General features: G+C 39.3%; 1 protein-coding gene across 1 annotated transcript in view; it reads right to left on the reverse strand.

Annotated features, from left to right (window-relative positions):
* MMP2 (matrix metallopeptidase 2) overlaps positions 1–18,881 on the reverse strand; it is a gene marked incomplete at its 5' end in the record, with an annotated part of 35,899 nt that extends 17,018 nt beyond the window's left edge. Inside the window, 7 exons of the mRNA XM_082005753.1 lie at positions 369–542; positions 2,566–2,739; positions 8,441–8,614; positions 10,217–10,345; positions 12,485–12,633; positions 14,143–14,369; positions 18,741–18,881. Of these exons, the coding sequence (XP_081861879.1) occupies positions 369–542; positions 2,566–2,739; positions 8,441–8,614; positions 10,217–10,345; positions 12,485–12,633; positions 14,143–14,369; positions 18,741–18,881 (1,168 nt within the window). The remainder of the gene's footprint in view (positions 1–368; positions 543–2,565; positions 2,740–8,440; positions 8,615–10,216; positions 10,346–12,484; positions 12,634–14,142; positions 14,370–18,740) is intronic.
* Positions 18,882–24,895: the final 6,014 nt, after the last annotated feature.

A 24,895-nucleotide genomic window follows, 5' to 3' on the forward strand; every position in this document is an offset into this window, starting at 1 on the left:
TTGTTCCTAATTTGGCCACTATCAGAGTATAATTATTACATACCAGTGAAATACTATACTACATGTGATTTTGAGAAAAGCATTTGTTTATTTATTTATTTATTATATTTTGGAAAGATACTTCATTTTTCCAATTTTAGAAAATCTGAATGTTTCAGGCAGATGATTTCTGGGACTGACTCTTTAGCAATAGTCTTTAACAATAGTTTCACATTTAAATGTAGGGGTTTTGCTCAAATTTTGGGTTGGGGAGAAGTACTGTAACCAGACAGGAGTGATAAACGTAAGAATGAAGTCATCATAAGTGCGATGTCATTGGTGTGGTCAATATGCTGTTACCATTGTATTGCTCTGACAAACTGTGTTACCTTGATCTGGACAAAAGCCCCACTTGCGGTCATCATCATAGCTACTGGTAGAAGCACACCACAGCTTGCCGTCATTGCGACCTGCACTCGTACAGGACTCGTATTTATTCCCAAGGAAGATGAAGGGGAATACACAAGGGGCTCCCTCTGAATTTCCACCAACTGTTGACATGGCTATGGAAAACAGCAGAACACCACAGTGAGAAGGGAATAGCTTTTGTGAGGTTAAGCTCATGCACCTTCTTCTAAACCACACATTGAAAACAGAAAGCAAACAGAAAATCTGCAATCCTCTTAAGAACACAAGGAATAAGATTAAAAGTAATATTTGAAAAGAACATTTTCTGATGCTGAAAAAAAGGAAAAAGACTAAGCTTTGCCGTTGCAATGAACTTGCCAGTAGTTTTGGTGGGAATAAGAATGAGGCCCGGGCTCATGTTCACAGCTCTGAGAAAGCAGCAGTTAACAGTGTTTTGTGCAAGGTGATTGCATAGCAAGTATCTTTTGATGGTCTTTCCTGGTGATATCTTAAAGGGTGTCTCAAGTAGGTGGAAGGTAGGTTTAGTGTCAGAAAGGTTAAAGGGCTATTGAGTATCCACCTGGTTAGTAGGTGTCCCACTGAAGTACAAGCTTTGAAGTAAAAAAAAAAAAGGTCCAGAAGAGCAGTCACATAAAATAAATTGAGGAATTCTTTTATGCTGACAGCAGGATACTGTTTAAAAGCATATGGTCTTAAACATTTTTCCAAAGAAAAGGATAATCAAACGTGGATGACTTTTTTTTTTTTAATCTGTTTTTTTGCAAAAACTTGTAAATTTTTGCCCTAACTGTGTTCTTATCTATGTGATATACGGTGGTAGTATATAAGAAGTAACATTGGTGTATGCACGTACAAGCATTTTCTAGAGGGAAGAGGGTGTAACTACATTTAAAATTACAGTTTAAAGTAGGTATCATAAACAGAATAGATAAAGAACATAAATCTCCTTTAAATTAATTTACACTGCTACCTGGCAATTACAGTTCCTTTCAAATTATGGTCTATCTTCTGGGAAGTTACAGGAGAGCAGCAGAGGGGAAAAGCTGGTTGTGTCCCTAACTGTTTATTATTATTTATTTCTCATTCATTATTATTCATTAATAAGCCAGAAATTAACTGTGACTTTTTTTTTAATCTCAAGCAATAACATTTTTTGCTGGAAAAAAGTTTAAGTGTATTTCTTGGTTCCAGTGATGGAGACTGTGTTACCTAGGACTTTGGATATATTGATTCTAGATATATAGAATCTTTTGTCTGTTGAACTATCCTTTACACTTTTCTCTTCCTAACTATATAACAAGTTATAACGAATTTGATCCTTTCTTTTTATTTTTTTTAAACATCTGTAAGGTAAAATTGAAGGGTTACATCTGGTTATCAAAAGTAACAGGAAGTCAAATACCAATACATCAAATCCCTATTGCAAATGGTTAGACCGTTTTCAAAAGATGCAAAAACCAGGCTGCATGCAGGTTTGAATTGAGCTTTGGGGTGCTACATGGTGATTGTGGCTTCCCCTGGGCTCTGTTAAAAACCGGAGATTTTGGAACTGCCATAGCTAACTTCTACGTCTAAATACTTATGGCTTTGGTCTGTAGCCTCAAATTGAACACCTGCCAAGCTGTACAAGGCTATAAATTAATTTTTGCTCCTTTATGTAATAAAACTCAAGTTAAAAAGTACAAAAAATTGTGAAGAAAGCAGAAATCTATTTTCCTGGCTAAACCATTTCACTTAGTTCTTTTCGATTGCTGAAAAGTTCTATTAACTCAAGCTTAACATACTAAACAGGATTTCTTTTTTCAAGTATAAATGGTAAGTATTAAGCTAAAATATTATTCAAGCTTTCTTCCATTGCATGAGACTTCCAGGGCCATTAATGAATTGTAATCTACTCATAATTATCCTGCAATGGTGGACATTTAGTCCTATGGTTCAATGACATTTGTGTATCCCTGATAAACTTGGTGTGCGATGGCATACCGTTGTCGTTTACATCTATTGCTCCTGTTCTGGTTACCTCTGTGGCCACCTATGCTGAAATTGTGCCTAACTCATCAACTTCTGTGTGCCCTGATGAAGGTGTGAAAAAAGAGACTTTTGTTACTTTAAAAAATGACAAATTAGACTGTGTTATGCAAGCAACATTCCTCATACCCGTCTCTGGACAGAATCCATATTTCTTATCTCTGTCGTAGTCTTCAGTGGTTCCACACCATCGATATCCATCTGTCCTGCCTTCTGTTGTGCACTGGTCATAGGACTGGCCTTGAAATTTAAAGGGGAATTTGCATGGCTGCCCATCACCATTGCCACCCATTGTAAAAAGTGCTGCAAGGAGAACGAAAGAGAAAAACGTCAATACGCAATGCTCGGTATCAACAAGGAATTGCAATGTGCCAGTGGTAATGTGCGAAGGTCTTGACAGAGATTAGACAGCCATCGTGCGTGATGCAGTTCACACTTAGAACCTCTGTTTTACACCAACAATGAAATGCTTTGGCAAGATAGTGTATAGAAAGGAATGCCTGGTTGATCTTTATAAATCACCTGGGAATGAAGAACAATCTACCAAGCTGTTTGAATGTGGTTTGAATTGTGTATATCCTTTATAGCCTGCCTCATAACATAAAATTAATATCGCTTCTCGAAACAACGTTTAGACAGAGGATTCTCAGAAAGTCACTCATGTTCCTTAGTTCTCTGATTCGTTTGCATCAAAAACGTTAGCTAAAATGGCAGACTTTGTACACAGCCACCGACAAGACAGATCGGTTTTTCACAACGGCCATCTGTGTCATTTGCAGTTTCTTTAAGATGCTGACATACGGTAGAGTCAAAGTCGGATAACAAGTCAGTCTGTAGGCTTTTCCTCCAGGCTTTGCTTCTTGTTTCTGAGAATCCATTCTCCTGGGCTCAAACACTTGATAGATAAGCAAGAGAGGATAAATATGACTCCTTCAACAAGGCAGAACACTGGAGGCTTCTCCTGTCTTTTGCTTCGTTAATGTCCCTAAATGTAGTGTATTGGTCTTCTAAGGGCTGTTTATACACAAAAAAGGCCCCATGGCTCAACCCTGAGAACCAGAAGTCTCTCTTGTACATGAAGGAATATAGATTAAATTGAGCCAGAAGTTCTGAGATCTGTTTTAGGATTTTAGTAAACTTTGGGGAATAGCTAGAGGAAGACAGATAAAATTTCTTATGCTGCTATTTAAAAAATGTATGTCCGGATTGAATTACATGAAAATGCAGGTGGCTTGGAGCAGCTAACATCTTGTGAATCTGTCTGTGTCTTCTCTTGGCTGCTCTATCTGTGGGAATCCTCGATGGTAGGACAGTATCTGTGGGTGCTATGTGCTGGTGAGACGAAACCATGAGGGCACAAACTGGGCCAAGCCTTGCACTGAACAGAGACAAAAAATCCTTCATGCAGCCATGTGCCAATTCCCCTTGAGATTTAAGAACAGCACCTCAGAATGAAACACACCTGTTTGAATTCCCAGTGTAAAGTATGCGTGATTTGGCCTTTTTTAAGGTGCCCAAGGGGACACCTTTTTCCCTCTCCTTTCCCCAGTTTAAAGCTACAGCTAAAACCCAAACATCTATGTAGAAAGGCTTGGCAGGTTATTTCTAACTTTGCTGTTGTTGTTTTTGATGACCAAAAAGCCATTGTAGCCTCAGTGTCTCTGTAGGATTTGAGGGGTTTTGCCTTTGCTTAGTCTGATACATTGATGGGAAGAGACATTGTTTATCAGTGTGCTTAGCTTTTTAGAGTAGTAATAAATAAAAACCCAAGACCTCTTCTGGCTGAAGGATGACTGGGAAGGGTTCAAGCAACGGGGTGTTGTGACACAGATGATTCATTTTGCCTTTTCCACTTAAATCAGTAACTGGCCGCAGTATCAGGGGCATGAACCAGTAAGTTACTGAAATAAGTTCCAGTCCTGCTAAGGAGAGGGCTTGGAGCTTTGCAGGCGTGGCTCACAAATGCAAGTTCACTGAACTTCTGATCTGGCTGAGCTGTCATTGTATCCTTCTGCACCCTAGACTTGGAAGCAGCCACACAGAGGTCCTATCTCCAGGCAAAAGGTGTTCATCAAGATAACTGCAACACACTGTGCCTCCCCAAAAGAGAAGCTGCAAATGTTTGTATTTGTCTCAGATGCTGTAATAAGTTAGAAAATGTGCATTAACTAGGACTATAGCTATTGTGATTGGAGAGACTTTATATTTTTATAAAGAAATGATAGAATTGGAAGGCAAAATTAAACTGAGTTTAGGTGACTCATCTACCACATGAGCTGCTTCCAGCTCTAGAATCTGGCAAACTCTGTATTTTAATAGCCTTTTTTTTTTTTTTTTTTGTTTAAATGTGGCTAAGTTGCAAAAACCTTATGGAAAGTCAATCTCTTGCTGCTTTGCATGGAGTCTTTCTGGGTCACAGTCAAAATGCAGTTTTTCATTTTGCTTGAGGTAACATCATGTGATGGTAACAGCAACGGTTTATTAAGTTTTCAAATCCTGCCCCAACTAGAAAATTCTTTGCTTTAATGTAAATGACTAGTTAAAGACTAGGTCAGTTTCCCCCAAAACAAAACAAAAGCTCTATTTACTTGTAAGGGGATCTTAAAGGGCCTGATTCTTATTCTGCATCATGGTAAACTCAACAGCTTAAAAATCAGTGAAGATATGCTGATGTGAGAGCAGATTCAGGCTGGACATTACTAATCTGCACTGCACTGTTAGCTGTTCCCAGAAAAATCAGCCAGTTTTAATGTAAGGTAACCTCAGTCTGGAAGGGTGCTATAAAACCCCTGTGGCACAGATCCGAGGTGGAGGTAGCTGCAGCTACATGAGGCTTCTGCCTGGGAGAGCAGTTGAACAGCAGCCTACAAGAACTGTGACCAGTGTGCGGGAGTACAGGCAGAGTACAGATACCAGTAACAATAGATATCAGAGGGCCAAAGGAGCCTAAACTCCCTATAGGGTCAGTGGAGTTTGGTACAGAGGGAGGTTCAAGATTCCTTGATCCCATATGGCAAAGGAGAGGTTCAGCACACCTGCGTAAGATTTGTGTAGTAGGTAGGTAACTTTCTGCTTTCCCTTCTTCTGCTTTGCCAAATGATAGTTGAATCAGTCTACAAAATGAGGGTACACATCTGGGATTAACTTTAGAAAAGCTTGGTGCAGTACCATAGCGTTACAAATGTTTCCGAATATGCAGCATGGCTCTGAAAAGAATTGAAACTAACTTCAGTGATTTATATGGGGGAGAAACAAACACTGACAACCAGGAATGTCACCTCCAACACAGATTCTATGATGTAAATCCTCCCCTATCTGAATTTATTAGCTGGGTTTTAGCAAATGGTTTCTTGGAATAATGAGTGAACAATGCTGCTCTGAATTTAATAAGAAACATCTGTGCATAACAGTTCAAGGATCTTGCGAAACAATTACATCAGAAACAAAAGGCTGAAACCCTTCTGTTCCGTTTCAGAAACCTTGACACAAGCATTTCCAGGAACATCAGCTTCCAGAATCAGCTCTCCATAAGAGCGCTTCACTGCTTACATTTTTGATCTTGTGTGACTTTGGGATTTTACAAAGGTATCAGTCAGGGTATGTGGATCTCAGTTTGTCCAGCTACCTATAATCCAGGCTTCAATCTGACTATATCTGAGCATTTGGGGTATTTTGAAGAAATAAGCCCAGTTTTGCTCTTGTCCAGCTGGAAGGATTAACCTGAGTGAGAGGAGATTTGGGGAAAGATGGGGAATGAAGGAGATGGCAAAGTTTTAGGAAATAAATGATTGTGTGGGTATGTGCGTGTGCACGCATATGATCTACTGCAGTAAACGTTAGGCTAAAGAAGCTAGTTCTGAAAGTTATGTAGCTAACAATAACTTTTTTTCAATTAACTGAAGTCTATTAAAAGTTTACGCTCCTGCTTGTTCATCCCCTATAATTATATAAACAGCTGTCACCATGGTAGATCCCAGCTCTAGATGTGATCTATAATGGGCGTTTAGGGTTTTGGCAATTAAAGAGTATTTTTTTTTCATCAGATTAGGCCTAGAAGACTGATATGTTCTACATCTGGTTATCTCTGCAAACCCCGAGCATCCTGATGCAGAAAATTTGTAATCTTCTATTGGAAACTGTATGGTCTTGCAAATGAACTTGAGAAATCCCCAAAATTTGTCAAGCAGGAATCCATTTAGTGTTTGGCTACAATAGGATACTGGAAAAGTTTTGAAGACATGATATCTGAAATTCTTCTACATACACATATCTCTGGTCTTTGAAAAATTATGTGTACTTGACTGACACATACATACTAACGCACATACATGTGTTTTTACAATACTCCTTGAGCTTGCCTGGGACATCTCGGGCTGTGCTTGTGCATTCTTGGTCTGGCAAAAACCTGAACATGTCTTGTTTTGCTGGCTTTGCATCTTAAACATCACTAATTTTCTTTCAGCAATCTGCATTCTCTTTCCTTGTACTGACTGCCTATAGCCCTAATATTATAAATAAGTTTAGTACTATTTTTCCAAGCAGAATTAGCATGTGTCAAACAAAAGCTCCATTGTTTTGTGTTTCGTTGTCTTTCATAACTCTCTCATTATTTGTTACGACACAGCAGTAGCAGGCAGGAGTTTTAGTGACTCCTATGTACAAAGGGAAAAAAGGGAATGGGGGAAACTGCAGTACTGGGAATGTCTGTGAATATAGGTGCTGGCAAACAGGAGGTGGAACAGGCAGCTAAAAGCCCCTTACCTTCTCTACTCTTCTCACTGCTGATAAAATAGCACAGTAGGCTACAGCCAATTACACTTAATTGCTTCTCTAAAGGTTTGCTGCAGTGTGATATACAGGAGATCAAATTAACACTCATATAATAATAAATTGTCCGAAATCTTATATCCAGTAGACTCATCAAAATTTTCAAGCATATAAATACATGTTCCCAATGTTTAACAGGAAACACACTGTCAGAATTTCATTGGAAAGATAATAATCATATTGTGTATATTTTTAAAAAGTTATGGCTACATGAAAGCATTATACACATTGTCTAATGTGTAAATGAGTGCTTCCAAATATGAAATAAATTGCTTGTAAAACAGAGGATTCTGTTCACATTCCGAAAAGAAATTAAGTACAATATTAGCTTTTCTAAGCCCTCTAACAGTTTTGTACAGATACTGATACAGAGTTGTGATTTCTGAAATACAGTGTTGTTCCTGTATCTAAAGTGAGCTGTTGGAACTGCTTCATGAGTAAGAGTCCTAAGACCCGCATTAAAAATAAAAACCTAAATTCTAAAAATGTGAGTGCTGTCCTGGCTAGCAATCTGCAATGTACCAACGTACAAATAACTGAGTACCAGCACAGATACTTAAAATTCAATCATTTTTATTTTGAAAATCAGTATGAGGCTGTTTAAAGGGTGATTTGTGACAACAATAGTGCAACGTGACACTAAGAGGGCTCTCAGACTCAGAGGACCTGGGCCACCAGTTGGTAAAATTCGTATGTGAAGTTACGGAGGTTTGGCTTAATGGGTTTCATCCTTAACTGCTACGTTTTGTCAGTTACTGCTCTTGAAGGAGATGCAGTTGCGATTGTTAGTGGAATGGCCTGCAATTTAGGGAGAGATTCCTGTCATTTAGTGTGTTGGCCCTATCCTTACTCTAAAAGGTGGTTGACCTGGGTTATGAAACGGAACCCGTAGTGTCTCTGATGTATATTCGGGGCTGACACTGCTTCTGACATATCTCCAATACGTCCTTGTAAAAACAAGAGAAATGCCTTGGCCGGGGTCGTCATCAGTTACAAACTCTCCTACACCAAGGGAGCCTTTAGGGAGTTTTGTCTGCTTAGATGTTGCAGAGATACTAAAGAGCAGTAAATCTAAATCTGCCAGAAAGGAAGTGGAAAGAGTAGAAGCAGTGGATCGGCAAGATAAGTAGGGAACAGTCTACCAGGAAAAAAATGGTACAAACAATGATCTACTTACACTCGTGGGGGCAGAAGCCATATTTGCCATCTGCATCAAAGTCTTTGGTTGTGGAACACCAAAGGAATCCGTCACTGCGTCCTGCATCTGTGCAGCTGTTGTATTCCTTGCCATTGAACCAGAAGGGAAATTTGCAGTATTCACCATCTGCATTTCCATACTTCACTCTAACCACTATAAAGAGAACAAATACAGTGGTGAGATTAGCCACCAACTGATATGAAAAATACAGTTTCTGGACATCTTCTTTTCCAGTCTGAATTTCCACTTTGAAATTCAATATGCTGCTGATCTCTCTATTGGCAAGATGATCATAGCTGAAATAATAAGTGGTAATTTTGAGAGAATTACATGGGTATTACTCATGGTGAAGTGTTAGAATGAACAGTCCTTAGAATCAGCCCAGAAAAATATATATGTTGTTGTTACTATGGCAATGCAAACTTCTAGACATGCTGTTAATAGATTTAGTAATTTAGTTGCTTTGGTAATATGGTCTAAAGCTTTCAGTATAGTTTGAAAGGTTCCAGGCAGCAGTTGAGCATGAGCTGAACATGCTTTGTGCCTCATAAACCACTTTGGTATTTCCAATTTGACTTGAATGAGATCAAAAGTGGCACTGGGGGATTGGGTAGTAATGCAGACACACCCAGGTCCTGGGGTTTGTTTCTGTTTGTCACATGTAGTCCTAAGACTAAGTACTGGTGCTGTAACATATGTTAATGTATAGATAATTCACTTATCCATAGCATTTCTTTTAATGGCAGTAACTGACTGGGTGCTTGTGCAGTGTTTCCACTAATATGGAAAACAGTTTCCTCCTGTTCATTGTTAGTCTGAGGCAGGGATCCACTCCGGTTACTACATATGCTGGTCAGTGCTTCTGCTAAAGTTAAAAGAAAGCCAAATGGAAAGAAATTGACTATTTTGGTATTAAAGTTCTATTATTTTTTAAATGGGAGAAAACTAGAAATTTGAAATGGAAGGCAAACATGAGTTTGAGTTCTTATTCTAAGTTTTCCAAATTATTTTACAGTAGAAGAATGATAATTAGAAATATATGATTGTGGCATAAAGTTCAAGAAAGTTCAAGCAGAAAAAAAGAGGTTCCAAACTACTAATACTTGGTCTTGTTTGTCTAGTTTGGGTGATATTATCTGGACTTCAGTTGTTTTCTTCTACAGGGTATGGCAAACTGCCTGTTAAAGATTCTTGGAGATGTTTTTGATCCACTGTTTGATGTTGATTTTGTTTCAGTCATCAGCATAAGGGATTTATATCCTATTTGTTTTTGACACATACCATGAGTATATAAATCCTTATTCAGGTGGATGGTTCCATTTTTAACAACGGGAGCCACAGCTTAAGTCAGATAGAGGCTAAGCTGAACAGCACTGGCCAGTCTGCCTCTTACAAATGAACTTAAAGATGTTGTAGTTGGGGTACCTGAGAACTGAAGCATTCAAAATCATAGTCGTGGCCTTGTACTTTTCCCACAATTCATGAAGGTTGTGCAGCATCAGGCCCATTATTAATTCACTTTTTCAAGGGGCAACAGTAGAGGAACAGAAAGGGAAATCCTAGGTAATGTTTATTTAGGAATTACATAAGTATTTTGTAGAGAACAATTTAAATTGTATACATTAATTTTCATCCCCTAACTTTTATTGACATGTCAATGAAAACATTTAATGCATTATGTTTTAATGCCTGAAACAGCATTAAAACATAGCAGCTAGCAAGCTATATGTTCTGAAACATTAAGAAGTCTGGTACCTTGCCCCTCTCCAAGAGTCCACAGTTCATCATCGTCAAAATGGGAGTCTCCTCCAATTCCTGGCCCTGGTGCAAAGGCGTGAGCCAGGAGACCGTCTTTGCCATCAAATGGATAGCCATCACCATGTTCTGCAGGAGGAAGCAGACAAAAAAGAGCAGTTTCTTCACCTCTGTCAGAGTCTTTACATGAATGATGATTATCATGGGTACTTTCCCATCCAAGACAGCAGCAGAATACTCCAGTGAGTGAGTTTGTTATTATGGGTTGTGCTGGCAAGACTGAACTAGAAGAGAAGAAGCCAGTTCCTACAAAGAACATTAAGTGTCAGTACCGCAGTTGTCACAGCATGTTATTTTATATCTTATAAGTATTGTGGAAAGGTATCAAAGACAGTGAAGAACAGTGAAACATTGTACATTGGATGTATAACTGCATACACACTGCTATTTCTCAATGGAGACTGGTAGGAGCTGTAAAATATGTGTTGTAGATGAGGAGTATTTTCAGATAATTCATACCAGTCTCCAACACAGAGATTGGAAAGAAAAGAGAGATATCTCTTTGCAGGCTACTTTGCTGCTGCTCCTCAGACTGCTGTGCTCTTTTCTTTATGCAGAATACTGACTACTTTAAGCAGGAAAGCAAATCCGCTGAGTGTCTCAGTAGTGAGCCTCTGGAAAGTTAGCTCTTATTCAGCGCTCCAAGTCCTGTGAATGAGCCTATTCCTCCTCCACATCAACCGCTCTGAGACTCGGGCCTCTCACACAGCAACAGCAGGTTAAGCAGCTCTCCTGTTATTACACTGTAGGCTTTTCTTGGAAATACGCCGCGTGTGGGTAAGGCAGGCTGGCAAGGGCATAACCCTGGTATTCATAGCTTTCCCACCACACTGACCTGTGCATCAAAGCTGGCTGCCAGCATCTCCAGTTGCATCATTTCAAGCCTTTTGGTCTGATGTCTTGCCATTTAACAGAAGCCCTAAATACACAGGCCTGATTCTCTACTCTGTTACACTGATTTTATGCTAGTGTCACTCTCTTAATACCAGTTCAGTTCATTCATTTCAGTAAACTAGTGTGTCAGTTGTCAAGGAGAAGATTTTGACATGTATTAGATGCTTTACTCCTATTCATTTCAAAGTAGATCCTTCGGTTAAGAATGAAAAATCTTGAAAATGAAAAAGCTTGTGGATGGCCCAGCTCCTGTGAATCCGACATGCAGTAAAGGGATAAGAATGAGTGAATGTAGAAGCAGCTCTTCTCCCACTGTTTCTGAGCCAACTATAAGCAGCAAGTACTAAAAGCAGCAGAAACACTTCTGCTTTTGTAAGACTTCTTTTTTGCGAACCAAGCCAGCCTGGATGAGGATCTGAAGTTTTGAGTGCTGTACAGAATCTCTGAAGTTTTGAGGTCAACTCATCAGAAGCTAAAGCAAAGCAAACCAGCTTGAAATGGAGGCTATTACAAAGAGCTCAGTTATTCTTTCAACTGTTCACTTCACTTGCAAAGTCTACCTCCCAAGTGATTGGCTGCACAAGTATCTTCACTAGTATTAAAAATTCTGTGCCTGTCCATAAGAAGTTAAAATGCGCCAGGTTTACCCTGAAAAGCTATAAACATTCTTTCAGAGGAAACCAAAATTAATAAAGAAGGCACGTACAACAAAAATGAATCGTCACCTATCATCAGCTAGACTCAAACCGTAATTCAGCTTACGATCCATATTTTTAAATTCCTCAAGACCAAAGAATGCATTGAAAGCTTGCATTCTGCTGTGCTAAAGAACAGAGACCAGCTATGGAGTCAAAATTGAAAGCCACCAATGCATTTTCAAGCTCCAGTATGGTAGGACCTCTACCACTATCACTGGAAAACTGAGTACGGAGCTATAAATAAGCAGTATGATGGCATTCTATTCTCTTCTGTGGCAGGAAGCCAGCTCACATCATCTTAAGATCTGTAACAATATTTCCCAGTTCTATTTCTGATTTGTAAATTTAAAAATAAAATGTTGCCCCTAGTGATTGTCTTCTGGAAAGATAAATATAGTATAAGGATATTGTATAAATACTCCTCTCTCTCGTGTATAAGAAAGAAAAAAAAATCTTAGTGAAATTAGACCTTAGCCTGTATAAGCCAAGAGCAAACTAGGACAAAGTTTGCCAGAAAGGCTACTTATATACTACTTATTGAGGGTAGGTCATTCCAATACTAAGGATTAATGAAAGGAACAAAACCAAAAACATATGTAAAAATAGAAAAATGTACCCCATCGGCCAAAATTAATCATAATGTCTGCTTCTCCATCGTTTATTCGGTTGAATCTCAGTGGTGTGACATCACTCCAGACTTGAAAGGCTCGAGCAAAGGCATCATCTACTGTCTCAGGATCCAAATCCGGGGTATAGCCTATAATCCTTAGAGGTAAAAGGTAGAGTTAAACAGCACATAAACCCCCTCCCAGTATTTGTTGTTTGCTGAGTAGACTCAGTCATGAAACTGGTTAAGAGGTAACACCGCTGCATGTGAGATCTAAACAGTTCCTTTGATTCAGAGATGTGTTTAGATGTGGCACTTACTATTTATTTTCCTTTGGAATTGATGCAGCAGCGTGAAGAAAATTATATAGCCAGAGGCTGTAAAGCCTGTATGGCAGTGGGCCTTGCACAAAATATTCAGGGTTTTCATCAGCGCTGAGCCTCTGACAAGTCATACTGTCACTTTAGACATGAACATGCAAGCACATCTGGATATATAAGATTTATTTGCTAGACAAAGAGCTCAATAACATTCTGAAAGTTTCAAGTGTGGACGGTTTTGGTCTTTAATAATAACAGAAAACCAGTCCTTCTCCCTGACCTTTGTAGTTAGCTGTATGTTGTTTCATCCTGGTTGAATGCTAATCCTTTATCAGTGTGTTGGTTACATTGGCAATAGGATACATGGGGAAATAGGAGGTAAAAGCAAGTAAGATAAAGCCATTGGCCTGACATGGGAAAGGGACAAACTCTTTCTTATTTGTCCTTGCTTTCTTCATGTATTTTAACTGGACTTCTTAGCGCTTTATAGCTAGCTAACCTCCATGAAAAGATAAGTTTCCAATTCTTTGCTGCTGGGGCTGTGCATAGTGAGGGAAACTACTTTGTGCCTAAGGAGAATGAGGAAGAATTAGAGAAAGCACGTCAGCAAGTGGGGGCTGTGAGAGCTGCCACAGGTTTTTTCAGTGTTTATTAGGCTAGTTGCAGCATGAGGGGTGCTTTGAGTCACAACTTGTGAGGAAGCAGCAGACCAAGTCAAGCAACTAAGAGAAACCTGCTGTTTGATCTCATTGGTGCTAAAAGTTTGCTCCTGGACCACCTAAGGTAGTGAGATTTTTTTATTGCTGAATTCAGTGAGAGCTATATTGGTCCCTAACTCTTCAGAGTAAGAAATTAAAATGGGCCTAACCTGTTGCAATAGGTTTGCTTTAAGTCATGTCTGTAGGGATATGAGATACAATCGTTTCATTTCAAAATTTATTTGATGACTTTCATTTTTATGACTGCTGAATGCAGAGGAGTTTGTCCTCCTACATGGCCTCTGCAGTCAGTAAATACTGTGGTCCCCACTGAGCAGATGGACAGGTGAGATACTCCCGTATCCCCTTAGGATGCTTGCAGCAGAGCAAAGAATAAAACCGAAATCTCTTTAGTCTCAACCAGAACAATAAAGTTGATCTTTAGATGATTATCCCTGACATTTTTCAATTTGAAATTTCAGAGGTGTTTGCTAAAGCATCTGGTAGTTATCCAAACACAAAGAGATTCTAATTCAGGAAATCCTGTCTAGCCCTCTAAGCAGCTACTCACTTCGAAGTGTCTTATTTGATTGGTTCTTGAAAGTGCTATGGTTCTATGTGAGCAAAACCCAACATCACCGGTCAGTACCTGTATGTTATATGATTCTTTTCCCATTTTGGCTTTCTTGGAAAGAAGTTGTAATTGGCTACATCTGGGTTACCACAGCGGGGTTTCTTCATTGTCTCAATAGTATTTTGATCCAAATCTCCTGTTTCAGGCAGCCCAAAAAATTTCTGCATTTTCTTCAAAGTATCTTTCAGGACAAATAAATTGCAATTGTCCTTTGGGCACCCATAGTATTTATTCAGGTATTGCTTGGGAAAAAAGCACAGAACAAAGACTTTAAAATTCATAAAAGAAATAGTTAATTATTACAAATAAATACTGTAATTTCATCTTAGATTTCCATCTCTAATTTGCAAGTTTTCTTTTCAAAATTACTATTATTAGTAACTGAGAGACCAGCAGAATCTCCTTAACTGACACAAACCATCCTTGATCACACAACATTGCTAATTGAGCAATCATTTCCACTATTAGGTATCACCTTTACTTAATGAATTGCTTTATTAGTAAGTAGAGCACAGAGCTTTAATGTAGAACTACAAAGTAAAATGGTTTTATCTTTTTTGGCTTCTTTATGATGTATAAATCTGCCTACAGTTTTAGATTTTGTGTATTTTTTTTCTTGGAAGACTCTACGGATTATTGAGAAACTTGTCAAGGTATCAAAGCAACCACACAAACGAGACCACATTAATGGAAAAGAAAAAAAACATTGTTTATTCAGATTGCATAGAGCTATTTGAATGTTGTGTGTGTTTGCTTTTCAGTCAAACATTGCGAAGACCTGAGGAAGAAGGTGTTTGGTAACATCTCAGTTGGCTGGACACTGCAGCCGAACAAGATCTGCATACTTAAAACTCCATCAAACACTCCAGCAGATTGTGGCCAGACTGATCTTTCTGATACACCATGGTGGCAGATCACAAAGTTATCTCTCCTTTGAAAACTGTGGTCATAAGGGATCAAAAAGACAGCACAAATACCATTATTTTAATCTCTTATTTAAAATATACCCACCCAAGTCTCTTCCATTTTCCATTTTGATCAGTATGACCCAATTAGCAGGTGTAGTGATTAGCAGGTGAAGTGCAGTTGAAAAAAAAAAGTCTGAGCAATGGGTTAGTCTGTTCCCTGGCAATTGTTTCAGTTAAGCAGCCGTGTCTTTCAGATGTGTGTTGATAAGTTGTGTAATTATGTTAAACTAAACTGTTTAAATATAATTTTAAATATAATATTTAAATGAATTAAATATTTAAATATAATATTTAAAGTTAAACAGCCGTGGTCCTGATTATCTGTACATGGTCCCCATCTTCTGTGCAATACACAAGTGAGATCGCACAAACTATTCAGTGTTTGTAAGTTCAGTGTTGACTGGCAGAATAACTGTGAGCATCTCGGGGTAGGGACCAGCCCTGAGGGAATGCCCGGCAGTCTCTAGCACGTGGTGAAGCCTGCCATAAAAGCATAGTCATTCAAATGAAAGAGAGTGACAAGAAGTTATATCTTCAGCAACTGTCTAAAATCCTTTATCAGCTCTGTTCCTAACTGGAGACTAACAAACATGGCCACACAGCAGGCTGCTGGCTAGCTAGAGGTTTTGGATTCCGTGTTTGGATCCAGACTGAATTTGAGAAAACCTGTAGCTCAAGCTGTTGCCTTAGCTTGGACTATTGCACAGATAGGCACAGTCATGCTGTTTAGATTACATACAGCTTTAGATTGTTGAATTTATATCCTCATTGAGGAGTAGATAAATGGATTATGATGAAGATACTAGTTTGGGTACTTCTATAATGATAATAACCTATCATTACCTAATTACTTTCATTCACAGGTTCTAAACAGCTTGACTAAACTATCTGGAGTTCTAAGCTTTATCCAGTATAAGTGAACCTTATGGTTCTTTTGCACAGAATTTTCAGGAACTCCACACTCAAGTCCGGGTTTGCAATATTTTATGCCTTTCTCTAAAAGAAGAGCTACAGCCATGTCAAATGGCAGGTGTTCCCAAACTGATGGGTGAGCCACCCAAACTGGTGCTCAGCGTGGCACAGAGCTGAGAGATGCCCTTGACAATGATGCTGTTAGACAGGAAGGTTGCAATTTACTGATCTTCCCAGTAAAACTGTCTGTAGCGGAGGAAGAAGTATCCTCCAGGTATTGTATCCAGAATACTAACTATAAATCCAAGGTAGGAAAACACCCTAAATAAGGTAAAGGTATATTTTCCAAAAATGTATCAGAAGTATCAGAGAGAATTATTTCTGAGGATCACAAGAAGCCTGACAAGATGACTTCATATTTAAGTTCTTGTGCCAGGAAGTATCGCTGAGGGAAACCTTACTTTATGTATCTAATTAATTGACTGAAGGTCACCCAGGAGACTAGGGATGAGACCACTACATCAGCAAAACACAGCAAAGGGTATTTGATGACTGCAGTTGGTCAAGCCTGGATTTCCCCACCTCCTTGTTAAGTCCAGGCGTACCTCATCTACCCTGCATAGGAAATGGTTCAGAGCTTACTCAGAAAAAGGATTTAATCAAGATGTTACACCATTTCCTTCAGAAGGTCCTCCATCCACCTACTGACTAAGCACAGACTATGACAAGTTTTTGTGATTTTTATAACTTCTGATGGGGTATTTCTCCAGTGGAGACTGTGGCACTGGCAAATAATGGACACAGAATGGTTTTACCTTGTCTGCTCCTAGATAATGAGGCCTGGTGGAAATTGTGTGGAATGCATTACGAACATAATCAAACAGGCCAGTTTGGAGGATCTGTTCTTATCCCAATTTTCATTTTAATGGAGTTTTTTATATTTCATTATGCTTCTGCTTGCATCTCCCAAAGAGGTACCATGATATAATATATAGGCTATACATCAGAACTCAAGTTTGCTGAAGAAGCAGGCTGCTGCTCTTGCCATTTTAGGTTTGGGAGTAAGATATACAACCAAAAATATAAAATGAGGCATGGTGAAGAATTTTACTTGCTAGGATTCTAAATAAAAAGCTAACCCCTCTCAGTTTTTCCTAAAATGGAGATTTTACTGAAGATGAGAAATGAACATAACCAGCTGTTCTATGAGAAGAGAATCTTGAAGAAAATGTAGTGTCTATGTAAACCACATCTTGGCCTAGGCTGCAAAATTCAGTTTCCCCAGAGTCAGCAGGGAGCTGTGGTGATCTGGAATTTTGATCCAGACCATTAATGAAACAGGGTCCAGCTGCAACATAGCAATTTGTGTTCTGATGCTGAGTGTTGGGGCTGTTCCGATGGAGGGTGTGAGGGAAAGGCAGCCAGTTAGCATTACCCAGGAATACTACAAGAAAGACAAAGAACAACTGCAGAGTTAAACCAGCTTGTAATTTTCCTCTGAGTACACATAATAAATAGGTTGTTCGAAAGAAACAGAGATGAGGGGAGATGCGGATTGCTGTTACTGAATAAAAGCCCGACTGTGTCTAATAAAATAGATTATTTAAGAGTGGTTAAATAACTATTAGACATGTGGGACCCCACTCTCTTCTCCCACATGCACTGCCCCCCCCCCCCCCCCCCAATCCCCCCCTCTCATCCCCAGGCTGCTGTGCTGCTAAGGCAAAACCTTGGGTGAATTTGTTTTGTTAAAGGCTGAGGAATGCCCTTTTTGGGTAGTTTATCTGTTTTTCCTAAACTTTCCACCACAGCTCCCATCTGGAAATTGTCTCTCTACCCTCCCCCAAACCTTCTTTAACCTGGCAAGCTTTCCCAAGATGCACACCAACTGCTAAATAAAAGTGACCAACTTTCAAACCTCCATGTCCTAAAATAAGAATAATTTATTTCAATCTTCCTTAAAATGGACTTACTGCTGAAGAAGAGAAATGTCTATCATTTACATGCTAAAATAAGGACAATCCATCTCAATCTCCCCTTAAATGGACTTCCTCATAATGTCATTTTTATGAAGGTCCACAGGGCTAAAATAAGGTTAGAATAAAATGCTGTGGAGTTATAGCTATAATTTGCTAATGTCACAGAAATCCCAACTCCTTTTTTTGTTCCAGATTGAAGTTGGAAAATAATATTTCTTTAAACCTCTGATGAGATTTTTTTTCAAAGTCAAAAGTAGTCACAATGGCTTCTGAAACTCGAGCCAGCTTTCAACTCTAATTGTTCCTTAAAGCTGTGTTTATGCAACGCACGGTAAACAATCTGGAAAACAAACTTCTGAAAGCTGTAGTACATGTATTAAGTGAGTCTCAACAGCCATCACTTCTACTTGATTGAAGTAAAAAAATTAGATGTCTCTTATTTGCCCTTCTCCCCTCTTACCATTGCAATCTTTTGATTATAGTCACAATGATTTAATGAAATTATTTTGTATGTTCAGACTTAAGGACAAAAAAAGACTTTCTTTGCCGCCTTTAAAAATTTTAAGAGAGGAGACATTACTTGGCTCTAGCTTTAACTTTTGAAAGCTGATACCTTTGCTAGCTAGCTGGCACTTCCAGAGGCTCTAGGGAGAGAATGCTACAGTCATTCCTTAGCTTCAGCTGAAACAAGAAAGAAACATCTGCTTATGAAACAACAATATAAATCTGAAGCAAAGATGAAACCAACACTTACCACTGCTAGTTCTTTGTCTGTTTTGGGAGTGCTGTCTCCAGGAAACTTAATGATTGGTGACGGTGCAGCTAAAGTTTTGTTAAAAAGATATACTTGGATTAATAGTACTTTAAAAACGAAGCCACAGACGTGAGTCTTCATTCTGCCTAACCCTGTGCTCTCTTCTTTGGAAAAAGATTTTCCCCGATTGCCTGTCAGTTCCTTTAGCTGCACAGTGCACCAGTTGCTTATCTGCACATCTTAACTCTCTGCACCGTTTTCTCTTTTGCTTGCTCTAGCAATTCCTTTGTATGTTTAAAACATCCAGATGCGCAGTCTCAAGCTACCACAAGAGGAAGTCTGAAAACTAGTGGAAACATGAGAAAAGGGCAGTTACCAGATGTGATTGCTGTGATTTTAAGGTAGCAACAGGCAGATACTTATTACTGCTCAGAGAGGCCACATTTTCTCCTCATTTGCATATATGAACGTGTTTAGTTATGCCGGAGAGCAGAAAAAAGCAAAACCTGACTTAATCTTGAAGATGAAGTGTCCTACATATATCTTAAATCAAAAAATAAATAAATATCTAAACATTATTTTCCTGGTTAAGTATTTTTATTATTTTTTAGCCTATTTTTTTGCCACGGACATAACAGTCTGCTTTAGTCATATGTGGTTACACTCCTACACAGTCCCTTACAGTAAACATTTTGATTACGGATTTTGAGGCAGGCCCTGCATGTGCCAGTGCAGCCGAGTGAGGCTTCTTGTCCCTCTCCTGCTTAGGCTACACAAACTGTAGGTCTGTGTACACAGGGCTCACCCGCGCTTGGCGTGAGCATCGCTCCCTCCCTGGTCTGTGCAGAAGAACATGCAGAACTCTGAATAAGATTCTTGTGGCTTGTTTGGGTTTAGAACCAGCTTGAGGCTTTGCCACCAACAGGCACGGTGTTTCATTTTAATCTATGGGGTAAGAGATCGTCAGGCAGATTCAGCAAGAGAAATTGTCCTCTATGATTGATGTCAGGGGAATTGTGAAAATTCAGGGTTTGCTTATGCTGGGGGTTTGGTCTACTGGTACAGTTGCCTTAGTCTGACATTCTGGTGTAAATATGGCCATTTTTATGGACAGGTTTTTTTATTGTGTCATTCATAATATTGCCAGGTTTGAGATGATATTACAAGCAGAATATTTTTTTTTAGTTGAGTATCCCTAGTCTAGGGATAGATTGGCTCATGACTTTTGAAGATGGGAAGCTGGCAATTCTGTGTGGATGCAAACTGTGTTCTGGCCAGCCAAGTGTCACAGAACAGTTTCTATTAAAAATGAGTCTAGCCACCACGGTTCCTCTGAGCTGTATGTCAGCATAAAGGTTGTCATGGCTTTCCACTGAATGTTAAATGAAAGGTTTGGGGATATGACTTTTGTTACCAAATAGGGCTGTTAATGAAGAGGAAGCGCTTTGCTTGTATTTGGTACTCATTCATAACATTTTGATATTTGATTTTAAATAGTTAATATTGTCAGTTCTTTGATTTACGCTAATATCAAGCTATTTTGCTGACCTCATCATCCATGAACTGAACAGTTTTACATAAAGGCAAGGATTTCAAAGGGTGGGCTGAGGGGTTCAGAGAGAAAGCATCAGCAGGAGCTTTTGTTGCCCATACAGTTCTGCTGACAACCCAACACAGCAGCTGTATGCATGGCCGCTGGGTGAATCAGCCGTCCGAAGCAGGACTTAGCACTCAAGAGAGGAAAAGGAGTTACAGGAACTTCATACACGAACGGAGCTTTCTTTGTAAGCAAGTAGCTTTGTATTTACACTCTCTCATCCTTTCATGTATGGTTCTGGTGGCACTTGAGTTACGGTGAACAACTTTCTCCTAATGGTTTGGGTTCGAAATCACATCTTCTTTTTTAGCTTTTCCCCATCAGCAAAAAACCACAGTCATTTTTAAGAGTTGCCTTAATAAATGGCAGTTCTGAAAATATGATCCAGTTTTTCCGTAGCCCTGCACTTGGTTGTGGGGAATGACTCTCCTGCTTTGTTTGTGATGACAGCTCATATTTGTGTCCAGCCACGTGAAACTGTAAGAGAACAAAGGCTAAGAAAGCCTTCACTAGATGTGCCAAGTTACTCTTAACTTATCCTTAATTAAGCAAGTAAAAATATTACGTGTTGTGTTGCAAGATTCTGCAGTTATTGCTGCGCTCTGCAGTAGGTCAAGGGCTGCTGTAAATCATAAAGCATAAGGACCACATCATTTTCATAAGAATTTTAATGTAATTTATGATGGCTTAGTAGCTTTCATTTAGAAGGGCACTGCAGTGAAGCCATTTAAAGCCAAATGTGTCCTGGCACATTCCTGTTGCACTTATAAGCCTCATTGAAATCTAATGAATGCTCAAGTCTTAGTGTGTCCTAATGGACATCACATCAGAAATGGATGAGGAAACTTTTGAATGGGCTGTGAGGTCCGTGCAGTTTGAAAATTTCACTGTGTTTTGTTTCTTTGCTGGCAGTGAGAGTAGGTGAACGCCATCTTCTAAATACATTTCCTCAAAAAAATCACCAAAGCAACAGAAACCATACAGACGTGCAGTGAAGCATTGTTTCTCACCTTTGATTGCAGTTTTGCTGGTAAACTGCTTTGCTGGTACTACTTCAGCTACTGATCAGTTAAGCAAGTTATGTTCAGTTAGGAAATGTAATATGTAATGGAAAACTGGATTTATAGGTATTGGGTGAACCCATATATTGAGTTTCTGACCTTTCAGTGAAAGGCATCCTCTTCCATTAGCACAGGAGGTCACTAGCAGTTGATGAGAACCTAGCTGAGGTGCCCTCTTTCACATAGGCAAAGCAAAATAAACGCTGGTGACTCCTCTTTGTGAGAGTAGAAGTCCTGTCGTATTATGACTAAACTTGGGGTAAAATGTTTCTTATCTCTTATATGTCTCTTTAAGCTCCATGGGATCTTCCTGTGCTCAGTGTGCTACAGAGGTGCTGCTTTTTCAGGGTAGGAACTCAGTGAGGCTAAATCCTGAAAGTAGGGAGATTCTGCTGCTGGCAGGCCTCTGCTTCGAGCCAGAGGTTGAGCGAGGTGACTTCCTGAGGTCTGTTACAGCTTGAATTATTCCACGATCCTACCACTGTTGCTGAATTTGAAAAGACATGGTATGATGTGTTTTCTCTTCTCAGACTAGATGCACTTAAAAGCAGGGAGACACACTCTGAAACTTTTGAACGGAAGTGTTTTGATATTGACAGATTGATGGTTTAACTGCTATTAATGTTTAGTGCATAAACGTTCCCTGACACTCCGTACTCTGAAGAGATTATCTCTAACATTAATTAATGACTTCTGAATAGATTCCTAGGAGTTAAAAGTTAAGGAAAGAAGCAATACAAAACAAAGTGAATGAGGAAAAAACCCGCCTGAGAAGGGAGCATAAGGCCATCTGTCACCTTTATGGAAGAGCTGAGAGAGTAACCTAGATCTCCTTTCTCTTTACCTTAATACTCTGGATTATCTACCGAAAATGAACCTAACTACAGCCTTTATTTGTGGAAAAAATTAATTTCAATGTTGCATATAAGTTACATACTAGTTAAGATATTTATCTGATATATACATTAATTTATCTCTCCTGAATCATAAAAAGCTCCTCTCTAGTTAACATGTTTGTTTCAGATTAGAACCACTCCATATTGAAAATTTTAAACCATCTACTTTATGAGTAAGATGCCAGATTTGATTTTTAAATGCCTACTTTCATGCATTAATAGGAACTGTATGGCAGAAACCACACAGTCTGAGATACCAAATGCCTCTTTTGAGGACATACTTCAGTAATAACAGTAAAAAGGGAATCATGATGTCCTGTGAGCTGTAAGCTACATATCTGAGTAGATCTGGCTATGATAAGGGACACATGAGTGTGTATTAACATGCTGTTTTTATCAAAGGATTTTTCACTTTTCAGAAAATTATTTTTGAGATTATTCAGGAGCACGCAAAAGTTTCGGGATTAGACTTCAGATGGTGTCCTGAGTAATTTGCTGACAGAGTAGTCATCCATCCAGACATGCACTGTAGCGATTCCTACTGTCACTAATTCCAAAATTTTATCAAAAGCTGATGGGTTCCTGGTGATTCCAGAGGAATACATTAAGCAGTGTCAGTGAGCACAGTCCATGGGAGAATAATAGATTTATTCTCAGTGGGGTTTTATGTTTTAAACTGAAACCTGTTGCTAGGCTGAAGAAATAAATAATCATCAGGACAATTAAGATCTCAAGAAAGCAGATGATCATCTGATTACAGAGCCAGCTGGCTGTAACTGGGTGCAGTGGGATATGTGTCTCCAAGTAAGCTACTGCGGTACATGTACATAACCTCTTCTTGTATTTGTTACTTCTTCCCCGTTCTGCTCTGTCAATGTATAGCTTCAAGTTTAGGAAGCAAAACAAAGATTTGAATAACATAGATGGACTTGCATTGGTTTTAGCAGTGTTCTTCAAAAAAAAGTAACAGATTAAAACTGTCAGAAAGAGCCAACGTGGTGTTCTCAGAGTGTTTCATTCAGAACCTCTAAGTGACTGGAAAACCTGAAGCTCAGGTGGTGGAGAAGTTTGTCTGGGCTTCAGGAAAGGTGCCCATGGGACTATCCCAGGTCCAGTTTATCCAGGCCTTTGGCTCCTCCTCCGTTTGCCAGGGTTGTCTTGTGACTCATTCTCCTTTGCACAGATTCTGTTCTGTAATTTCTCCTGGATCATCATTCCAGTGCCTTCTTTCTTCCTGTCTGAGGAAGAGGAGTTTATAAGGAACAGGAAACCAAAGGGCTTATGGAAGAAAGCATGGGGCTGGACTAAGCATTTTGGTGCATTTTGCCACGTATCTGACTTGTAGGGCACTGCACTAGAAAGTAGCAAGGCTACCAGCACGGTGCCAGACTGAAGCCCCACTGAACCTGCGGTGCATATGTATCATTTATCTACTCACTGCTCTTTCTTAGTGGTACCTCTGCTGAAGATGGACCATCTATGCAAGTAATAGTGTTAATATACTAAGAGACTACATTCTTCCTGGTGTTTGGCACTGGCAGGACACTAAGCTCCAAGTACCTGCCATGCAGTGCCTGTAACAGAAATAGCGGGTGTCTGCTGCAGTTAACTGATGGAGACGTGCCCCTGCGGGAGCAGAGGAAGGCATAATATCAGCAGTTTATCTGTTTTAGTAAAGTTGTTTTCTGGAAGCAATGATTAGTCACAGCAGTCTTGGAGTTTAAAAGGACTAATAACTTCAGCAAGTTATATTGCAATTTATATTGCAGGCAAGTGAGCTCATCTAGGATGTGTGTTGAAGGGTTGATCCTAACAGAACGTAAACCTTAAATATCCACATCATTTGTTATCGGGATGTGCTCTCTGCCTGTTCAACGGCTGGCTCAGGTTCCAGTGATCTAATTCACCATATCTCACCACCACATGAGGGAGTCTTTAAACTGTTGGAAATCAGTGTGTCTGTGTGCGTGCATGGCGGGGTGAGCGCGGGACAATGAACAAAGGGTCAACAGTTGGTACCAGATGTGATTTTCAGCGTTTAAGGTAGCAATTATATTTTTGCTTTTGTTTCTCTCATCCCTTCTGTTTTGGGAAGTGAGGTCCTAAGGATGTGAAGTTCCGTTGACACATGGATTTCATTTGTCAGCTTGCTACTTAAATTAGAAATGAATTTTAAGTAAATCTGTTACTCTCAACAAAGCATTTTCCGTGGCATTTCTTCATTATGCTTCTGCCTGAACCAGAAATTCCTGCTTGTGTCCTCAGCTGCTGCTAATTGGCATTGCAAAGCTGCTGTTGGGTGAATTAGTTCAGCGGAAATATACACTGAACTACTTTGGGCAAAACCCCAGGCCAAGTTTACATGTGTCGCCAGGACAAACTTTGTGCCTTTTTAACACTGACAGATAGTCTAGAGAAGGTTTAAAATGCAGACTCCTTTGATAAATTTATCTCTTGTCCCTACACATTTTCCCAATGTAGTTCTTACCTGGTTTAACTATTTTGATTTCAAGTATCTGGTAGGATAATGGGACATCTGGTGAGTTCTTGTAACTTGAATTCGGGGCGTTCTGATTATTCATTGCTGTTGACCATTCTGCT

Source organism: Phaethon aethereus (assembly GCF_964289735.1).
Source record: "Phaethon aethereus genome assembly, chromosome: 13".
In the NCBI taxonomy this organism is placed as follows: Eukaryota; Metazoa; Chordata; class Aves; order Phaethontiformes; family Phaethontidae; genus Phaethon; species Phaethon aethereus.